This window comes from Pezoporus flaviventris, unplaced genomic scaffold (assembly GCF_033815535.1).
Source record: "Pezoporus flaviventris isolate CSIRO_AGI_PZ_B2104156 unplaced genomic scaffold, CSIRO_AGI_Pfla_v1 ptg000015l, whole genome shotgun sequence".
Classification (NCBI taxonomy): domain Eukaryota; kingdom Metazoa; phylum Chordata; class Aves; order Psittaciformes; family Psittacidae; genus Pezoporus; species Pezoporus flaviventris.
In genome coordinates, this window is record NW_026892563.1 from 12592994 (window position 1) to 12602661 (window position 9668).

The 9668-nt window shown below is 41.3% G+C and overlaps 1 protein-coding gene across 2 annotated transcripts; it reads right to left on the reverse strand.

The window, feature by feature from the left end:
- Positions 1 to 1210: 1210 nt before the first annotated feature.
- On the reverse strand, positions 1211 to 8759 carry GATD3 (glutamine amidotransferase class 1 domain containing 3). 2 transcript variants are annotated; one of them, XM_061453448.1, is made up of 7 exons: positions 8586 to 8759; positions 6297 to 6349; positions 5407 to 5520; positions 4919 to 5038; positions 3996 to 4088; positions 3515 to 3665; positions 1211 to 1303 (listed from the first exon to the last, which is right to left on the reverse strand). In XM_061453448.1, exons 1-7 carry the CDS (start codon positions 8697 to 8699, stop codon positions 1226 to 1228), a joined length of 723 nt encoding a protein of 240 aa, XP_061309432.1. In that variant the 5' UTR covers positions 8700 to 8759; the 3' UTR covers positions 1211 to 1225. The 2 variants fall into 2 exon arrangements, with proteins under 2 accessions (XP_061309432.1, XP_061309433.1); XM_061453449.1 differs by lacking the exon at positions 1211 to 1303 and adding an exon at positions 1873 to 2894 and having other exon boundaries at positions 3509 to 3665.
- Positions 8760 to 9668: the final 909 nt, after the last annotated feature.

Here is a 9668-nt window from a genome sequence, read left to right on the forward strand (position 1 = left end):
ACCGCTGTCACCTTTGTGAACACTGCAACAACTGGCAGAGAAACATTTTGGAACATGATTTTTGTGCGTGCGCATTAAAGAGGGCAAAATGGGGAGGCAGAAACACAACTGACAGGTAACAATTTATCCGAGAAGTTAACCCTATCACAGCACTAGAAAAGCAACACAAGCAGGAGGGGCAATTCTTACCACTCCCTTTTAGTAGGACAAAGTTGTTACATGCTTTCTGAAGATAAAAACTGGCAGGATCCATAAACAAGATACTGCATGCCTCCTTGTGGAGGCTTGGGGAATACACATTCTTTCACTTCTTATTTCCGTAATAGTGTTTAACAAAACAAATTAATCATAAACTTCTATCCATGTGGCTGAAACTAGCAAACCCCTCAGCAGCTCCAAAGAGCCCTATGGAAGGAAAGGAAAAACCCAGCTTGGCAGACAAATGTCTCTATTAATTGCTAAGAGTACATGGAATTTCCCTCCAAATTTACAGTGGCTGGAAGCCAAGATGACAATCTTACATCTTCCATCAAAGCTAAACAATCTTCTGTTACTTAAAAAAATAAAATGCATGTATCAAAGGTCAGTACTCAGCACATTATTGTGAAATTAGAGAATAAAACAAAATGAAAAGCAATACCAGTGCATGATTCTTTCTCCCTTAAGAAACATTATCCCTGAATGATGGAAAAACAGGAGAGTAAAAAGATGCACTAAAATGTGATTATTTCAGAAAATAAACTTTATTTCCCCAGTGCACGTTTGTCCTGTCCCCACTAAACACCCAAGGTTCTGATACTGACAACAAACACCTTAGGGATAGCTTTCTTTTTGTATCTACCTTGAAAAGTGTTTCAGGCACTCTGGAGGAGCTGTTCTCCACCTACTCTAGGGATTTCAATACCATCTCAGTTCTGTGATGCTTTCTTATGTTACCAAATTTCTTTTAAAACTCCTGCAGATGTTGGAATGACACATTTTGAAGTGCCATTGTATTTTATATGAACAATGACCTCCCATACACTGCTAAGCCTCTGTGTATAAAACCGGTATCAAAAACATTCACTTACATAAAAGTAAAGCTTATGGAGGAAAGATTTGCACTGAATTACAGTGGCAATGTTTAAATTCTGTTTCTTACCAACTTGATAATAAAAATTCCATGAAAAATTTGATGCACAAGCAAAAGTTTCAGAATATGTCCAAAATCCACTTTACGAACCTGCTACCATGACTTGGTTTCTGCGTATTTCTGTGTGACTACGCTGGAGTTGCCAATCTGCACAAGAAATTTCTGTGAAATCTGCAAGAAAATGGTGTCATCTTTGAAGTACAAATTCAGAATGCTTTTGTTAGATTTTTTTAATCACACCAAGAGGCTCCAGCAGCAAAAACGCTGATTCTGAGAACACAGAGCAAGCAGAACATGCCCACCAGCCATACTCCAACCTTACTCTTCCTCTTCGCTCCCCCCAGTAAAAAACATTGTTCCATGTCCGTAGCAAGTCTTCAGCCACATACGGTATTCACCATACCCCAAACTAACCTAAGGCTTGTAGATCTCATTTATGTAGCATACAATTCTGTCTTAAAAATATGGGTTCGCTTTGGCATGTCTGTCATGCAAGAGGAACTTTAATACAAGGTAAGGGGTGTCATTTTCCTTCCTTGTTTTAATTTGAGAAATGTTACTTCCTGCTGAATCAAAAGGTGACAAGTATCTTGGAAAAGGGGAAACAGACTGCTGAATTCTGTATGGGAAAAGTGGCCCAAAGACCTGAAGAGACCCAAAAAGCAGAAAACCTGCTAGAATGTATCAACCAGTGTTATCAAAGACTGCTGTCAAACAAAAGTGAAGGGACAAGGATGAAATAAATGCAGAAGTTAATTTATTTATACATCATTATTCCATACATTCAGTAATGTTTCTTTGGAGAAAGCTTTATTACCCTAAGGCAGGGAAAGCGGGGATAACTTGAGACTGTTTTTTCCATCCACTACTAATCATACAACTACTTTTACACAGTTATTATCCTTAAAAATTGTGCGTCACATCAGCGGATATTTTCTCCCTCCTTTCAAGACTTTTTTAGTGACAATGGGCCAATGGATGAGTTTTTCAAAGTGCCAGTGTTGTGGCAGTTAAGATGTAGCCTGCTGCTGACTGATATTCAGAATGGCTCCTTTGTGGAAACAGGATTATTTGAAATGGAAAAATGAAACATTAATCTTTTAATTAATACCATGCTAAATTAAGATGTGGGAGATGTCTATTCATTTGACAGCTGATCCAGGCTTTATGCTCACAGATACAGCCCTGAGCTCACAGATCTTGAACCATGCACTAATTCCTCTCTACTCCTATTCTTCTTCCACCAGATACACTGACACTGTACTTGCTATAGCCCTATAACACATCTGCCCTTGGCTTCTGAAAGGGCCTTTAGTCTCTTTTTGTCCCCAAAGAGATGATTTGGCACTGGTGCACTGGGAGGACTGGTTTCAGAATACATCTGCACAACTCTCTTCAGCTGGAAAAACTCGAAAAATGCTCCAGGTCTCAGGCCAGACTGCTTGTACTTCATAAGCCATTCTGTAGGCTCCTCTCACAGAATGGCAGGGAAAGCCCTGCAGCTGGGAATCAATCAGCTTTGTATCAGGATTCACTGGACTGTGAAAAGGACAAGCAGGTGAAAATGTTTCCATTGGTCCATATTATATTTGATACTATACCCTAAATTTAAACATTTCTGAATTTTTTCTTTTTATTTGCCAGTTAATTTTAGCACATTCTTGACCATGGCCCCAATGCCATCAAAGATATGATGTAATTCTGTTTCACACATAAATGCTGGGGTAGTCACAACCTTGTTTTTCATATCCACATGAGCTTCGTAAAAGGGGGTTAAGGAAAACACAGCCTATGTCTCACTTGCAGAAGCTGTCTGCAAAATAAACCATCACTGACAAAAAATCTCGCAACTCCACTATCCTATAAAAAAATCATGTACAAATACATCATACTGTCCAGCTGTAAAGACAGCTGCAACCTGTAGTCCAAGATACTAGAAGCTATTTTTGCCAGAAATACAAACACTGCATGAGCACTTGTGAGAACACTCAGAAACACAAGAAAACCTACAAAATTTACTGACTGTAATAAAATGTCTCTGAGTACAGTTTGATTATAGCATTAGATTACAGGAAAAGAAAGAAAATCTCAAAGAGAACTGATCAGCTGTAGCTCATGCCAATTTCATGTGCAAATTCACTCAGCATTTACTTCATGTTCAAGGAGTTCTATGGCAATGACTGAGAACAACTCCTAACAATACAGTTGTGTACAGAAGACAATGTTTCTAATCGTGCTATATTGCATGCTATCTGCTATACACTGTATATTCCCACTAAACTCTAAGCGGAAACACATAGATCCTGCATGCATCCATTACTGTAATGACACATTACTAAACTGTCTCTCAACATGGCAATTAACAGGAAAGGATATAGTTACTTCTTTCACATAATGCTTTCCTCCCAGTTCTTTAATAGCTCCTGCAGTCCCAGCATAAGGCCATTTGCCACCTTCCTCTTCTTCATGGCCCACAGTTACTTCAGCACCAGAGAGAACCTTTGCTGCCAACACTGGGGAAATGCAGCAAAGACTGCAACAAAAGGAATTATAGGAGTGATTCTACAATGACTCTCTTTCAAAACTCAGTCATAATTGTAAATATATTCAAATGGACATGGTCTCACAAATCTGAATGACATCACAAGGCAATTTTCACTCAGCATTTTCTAGCTTCTTTGACAAACACCTACTCACACATGCATCTTGAAAAACACATTTAAAAAAAAAATAAGCTACATCTGATACAAAAAGGAAGATGCTTTTTCTAGTTCCAACAGTAACGGCTGCACATTTCAACAAAACAGATGTTGTCTCCATGCTCACATTATCAAATAAATGCCCCTCCGACTAATATACATACCCAATAGGTTTGCCTGCTTTGTGGAAGTCTTTCAAGACACGTTCAACTTCTCTGTTCACCTTGCAATCTTTCCCATCAACAGCAAAGGTAGATCTGCCACAAGAAGAAACTTCATACGTACCTCAATGTAAATCTACAACTAGTGATGTCTGCCCATCTGCCCCTAGACTGGCTCTCAAGGGTCATCACAAGTTTAATAGCTTCTAAAAGGTGGCTGAAAAAGCCTGCACTTGATCATCAATGCTTTAGCCAAAATGACCCACTTCTAAGGCTTTGGTATGTCAGGAAGTTCCTTACTTGATATAAGCATCTAGGAATAAGAATTATCAAATCAGCCTTCTAGGATTACTGAGAAGTTGAACAATAATGTTTTCACAGAAAAAAATACATACAAAGGGGAATAACATTCAGGTTTCTCAAAGCCAACAAAACAGCAGGTCAATAACCAGATAATCAGTATTCCCCACAGCTAACACTTCTTTTTTTCTCTTTTTGAGCTAGCTGTTGCTTTATCATCAGTAATGCAAGAGGGGACTTCTTGGTAGTCAGACATGAAGAAAGAGCATAATAGCAATAAGAACACCTGAAACTACTGAAGTTTTCCCTTCACTTCCCTCAGTCAGGCCCAAAAAAGAATCATCACAAGAGTACAGGGAAAAGGATTTCTTCTGCATTACCTACACTCTCACCAATTCTCACCAACATTGTTTGGAAAATTTAAAAAGTGACAATGCCAGTAAGATTTACAACTGGAAACAATCGTGAACAACACAACTCCCAACACTTTGAAAGGAGTTTTCCTTATTATGTAGAGGTTTTGTATGTAGTAAATAAGGATATTTATTGCTTCCTGGTTTTATTGTATGAGTCATACTTGATCTTGAAGAGTTAGTTAAGGAGTCTGATGCTTAGTTGGCACGCACAAGTTTTTAGCAGCTCCAAATCCACCAGGGAATATCACAGCATCATGGTCTGCTGTAGTAAGTTTAGCCAGACTTGCAATTTTACCACGAGCAATCCTTGCAGATTCCACTAAAACATTCCTTGAAGAAAAAGAAATAAATCAATGAGATGAATTAAGCATTTGTGCACAAGAGAGCATAAAGAATGTTTTGACAGAGGAAGAAGAAAGGGAGGAACTAAGAACAGTGGTAATCAGTAACTGAAGCTAACTGATGCTTCTGAAATACTTCTACTGGGAAACACAGGCATTAGGAGACTGTATATAATCAAGCCCAGAAAGCTCATTTAGTATTTTCTCTCCAGTCAAAATACCAGATAGCATGAAGCTACTAAAGCCTGTCAGCAAAGTGCTACAAGCGCAGTTACAGGCTACTATGTCTGAAGAATGTGCAGCTGTCACTGCACTGGGCATAGCAGTCACGGAAAACACATTAAACACTGACTTTACCTTGACTCAGCTTCAGCAGGTTGCCCTTTACTATGGTCAATGACATGCATCTGAGGAACATCTGGAGCATACATCTGAACCTTAGCTCCCCCACGACTAAGGTGTACCAGTATGCTATAAAAACAGAGATAAAACATGCTGTAAACCTAGTAGGGAAGGCTTTACTTGGCCCCTGATCTTACTACAAATATGATTTTGAAAGAAGAGGAAAACCACGTCTTATCAAAGCACACTAAGCACACAGCAGCAAAATCCTTGTATGTAACACCAAAGTGCAAAGTAGAACATAAAGTCAGTTTGGAGGCAGGGTCAGGTAAGCTAGAGACAAGTTTCTTTGTTCAGTGCTCTTATGGAGGCAGAATAATAAAAATGCAACCAGAACAATAAAAACTTCCTTTCTCATTGCAAGTCCCCAGGTATTATGGAAGAGTCCCACAATTAACATACCTATGCGTACACTTAATCTAGGTCTAGGTGAAATATCTCTTAGCAATTAACACTAAGAGTTAATAATACAATTTAAGCATGAACAATTCTAGTGTTAGATTTAGCCGCAGGAACAGAAACTCGAAGTGATTGTGAAATGAAGTCTTTACTTAACTCTCTTAAGAGAGATTCTGGAACTTTGAATTTCTGTTTCTGAAGGAAAGACAGTCTCTCTCAAACTCATTCCTCTGGCACTGCACATGCTGTGCTTCACTTTTGGACAATCACCAAATACTGCAAGAAGATGGCCTAAGGTCCCAATTATGCTGTGAGAAAACCATGAAGCTTCATCATACATCTTTCAGGGCAATTTTCATTGCCAGAGAGGGCAAAACTAAATTCAACAGACTTCTGTAATGCGAAGGAGACGTTTTTGGACCCTACAGTTTTATAAAGTAACTTACGCTGAAGCTTCATGAATTTCTGTGCCATCGTAGACACCACAACCAGACAGGACCTGCAGTAAGAAAATCAAGAAATTCAGGTGATACAAAACTTCCTATAGGATCTTTCACAAGCTTTGTGAGATTACAAACAAACAAAAAAAAAGCCACAACCTAAAAAATCCCAACAACAAACCTCCTCCAACCCCTGCAAAAAACTACTTAGCAATGAGCTCCTTAAATAAGCCAGTCAACATGATGCTATTAGCACCAGCATCACCGTTTGACACACTGAAGAATTGACATTTCCTATTTATAGCTCCTCATCACAGACAAGTCTCAGAAATAACTAAGATTTATTTACTGGCTTGTGCATTTATTCCTCAGAGTTAATAAATTGACATGATATCCTTAGGTATGTTTTTATTGTGCACACAGCAGGCTACTCTGAGTGTCGCACATCTATTTATGAAGTGTCCATTATCTGTGTGAGATAAGTTATCACCTAGGTATTCATACAGAAATGGAATAAAAGTGCACTTGGCATAGAATATTTCACCTGCTGCTGTATTTTGCCTGAGGATTCACATCAGAGATCAATAGCTAAATCCCTTTTAATCAATTATTCTATATTAGCCATACTTTTCCTTACTACCATGGTAACATTGTTTATACATAATGGAGAATAAAAAAGCACAAAGCATTGAGCTATCCTTGTGTTGGTGGAGAGTCTATCACAAAGTAGAAGGAAGGAGAAAAAGAAACATTAAAAAAAATGGGAAAAAGGCAATTATAAGAACAAAACAAAACCAAAACAAAAAAACACCAAAGAATTATCTAGTCCCTGAAAGTATAAACACTTGTAGGGTTTTTGTTTGGTTGGTTGTTTTGAAAGGAAAAAAATCCAGTTCAGAAGAGTCCATTTATTAACTTTACTCTCTTCCCTCCTGGTTTTATCTCAAGTTTTCAAGAGCTTTAAATTTTTTAATAACAGACACATGCACAGAAACTTGCAACTGAAACTGACTTAGAAACACTGGACATGAAAGGGGTTTCAGATCACAGCACCCAGTGCTCTTGCAGGCATGACACCTACTACCACTTTGCCAAATGAGTAAGATGCATTAATGTTCTTCTGTCTGCATTAATCCCAATTACAATTTCACTGCTCCAATACTTAAGAGCCACCTTCTACTTTCTAACTTTTTGTCTTTCATTTAATTCAGACTGAATAAACACAAGCAATTATTCTAAAGTTATCTCCTGTAAGCAATACCTTTTAAATGTTTTTGAAACTCACTGCAGCCAAAGCACTAAACCACTATCCTCTGTTATTTCAATACCCGCTTGTGACAAATCTGTCTTCTACCACAGTCAGAAATTTAAGTCACTAGTGTCAACAGGAACATTTGTTTTAAAATCCTGTCATTTGCTAAAATGACAGCATTCCTAGTAAATTACCTTTCAGACATCTGGGCTGGCTTTCTGCCCATTCCCGAGCTAACTCTGTCCCAGACTTCTTCAGGCAGGTGATGCCTACTTATTTCTTTACATTTTATGCTGTCAAGACTATGAAAAGCTCGAGCTTCAAGGAGCTCAAAAACTGTGTTTCCACTTGGGATGTTACCTATAGCCTAAATTTTCCTTTGGCAGCCTGTGGCTGCACCATCCCCTCCTATGGGTTTGCTCAGCCTTGAGAAAAGGTGGCTCAGGGGAGACCTTATCACCATGTTCCAGTGCTTAAAGGGTGGCTACTCCCTTTTTACAAGGAGTCACATGGAAAACAGGAGGGGTAATGGGCACAGGTTACTCCTGGGAGATTCCAGCTGGGCACAGAGGAAAATTTTTCACGAGAGCCATCAGCCACTGGAATAATTTTCCCAGGGAAGTGGTGGATTCCCCAACACCGGACACTTTTAAGATTCGGCTGGACAGGGCACTGGGACATCTAGTCTAGGTCATGCTTTGTCTAGAAAGGTTGGATCAGGTGATCCTTGAGATCCCTTTCCAACCTTGCATTCTGTGATAGCATTTCAGCTTCTCCCAAGGCTTTCCAAGCAGTCGCTGCCACCAGACGAGTCGTTCCTCGGCCCGACGCCCCGCCATACCCTCCCAGCCGCACCAATCCCACCTCCGCAGCGAGCCCAGCGGCAGAACGGCCCTCCCGACGGCACGGGGCCGAGGGCGCATGGTGACAGTCAGGAAAACAAAACCAAAACGAACCCTTTCTGCTCGGAGCTGCTGTGCCGCCCCGCTTCACCCCCCTCCCCCAGGCCAAGGCCGCCGGGGCCTCCTCCTCCTCCTACTCACCACAGCGACGCGGGCGGGGCGGAGGCGCGGAGCGGAGGAGTGGAAGGAGGCGCGGAGGCCGGGCGCTGCCCACCGCAGCGCGGTGCCCAGAGGCAGCCCGCGAGAGACCAGCATGGCCGCAGGCAGGATGAGGGTGGCGGGCGGGAAACCGGGACGCCGCCAGGGTAGGGCCGCGCCTGCCCACGGAGCAACGGCAGGCCGCTGCGCCCTTGGCCGCGCCCCCTGCAGGCGGGGAGGGCGCCGCGCTGAGGCCTGCAGGCCCCTGGTCCTTCCCCTAACCTCATTTAGTAGTAATAACGTAGCGACAAACCAAAAAGAGTAAAAACTAAAAATGCACACACACACAAAAAATCCTTGGCACGTGTATTTAACACAAGCCTAGCACCACCTGCTCCCTTTTGCAAGTGAGAGGGGGTAGCCAAAAGGTGCGTGCAGCCTGCCCCAGGGGAGCACACCAGGCCAAGGGCAACAAGGGGCTGCTGAGGCTACAACTGCGAACAGAAACAGGATAAATAAACCAACATACAGGGAGAGATTCTTTCTTTCTAGGATCTTGTGCAATAGTGTTTTGCTTTTAAAGACTAGAGAGAAAGATGAAATGCTAAACAGTGCTAAGGTTCATCACTGATAAATTTATTTGTGAAAAGTGAAAGCTGCTCTAATTTTTTGCCCCTCTTCTCCTTTATTAAGGAAACAAACCTACATATAAGACAGTCCGGTTGAAATACGTGTAGACATCTCTACTCTGCTCCCATGAGACCCCACGTGGAGTACTGTGTACAGTTCTGGTGTCCTCAACATAAAAAGGACATGGAACTGTTGGGATAAGTCCAGAGGAGTGCCACGAGGATGATCAGGGGACTGGAGCACTTCCTGTATGAAGACAGGCTGAGGAAGTTGGGGCTGTTCAGCCTGGAGAAGAGGAGGCTGCGTGGAGACCTCATAGCAGCCTTCCAGTATCTGAAGGGAGCTACAAGGATGCTGAAGAGGGACTATTCATTAGGGACTGTAGTGATAGGACAAGGGGTAATGGGTTAAAACTTAAACAGGGGAGATTTAGGTGAAATATAAGGAAGTTCTTTA

Bases quoted from the DNA above. Each gene is read 5' to 3' on its own strand.
- GATD3 (XM_061453449.1), bottom strand. From the start codon at position 8,699: ATGCTGGTCTCTCGCGGGCTGCCTCTGGGCACCGCGCTGCGGTGGGCA. The intron at 4,089-4,918 runs GTGCGTGCCAAC...TTCTTGTGGCAG, and splicing joins TTTGGAGCTGCTAAAAACTT to ATCTACCTTTGCTGTTGATG. The intron at 3,666-3,995 runs GTATGTATATTA...CTTTTGTTGCAG, and splicing joins AAAGCAGGCAAACCTATTGG to TCTTTGCTGCATTTCCCCAG.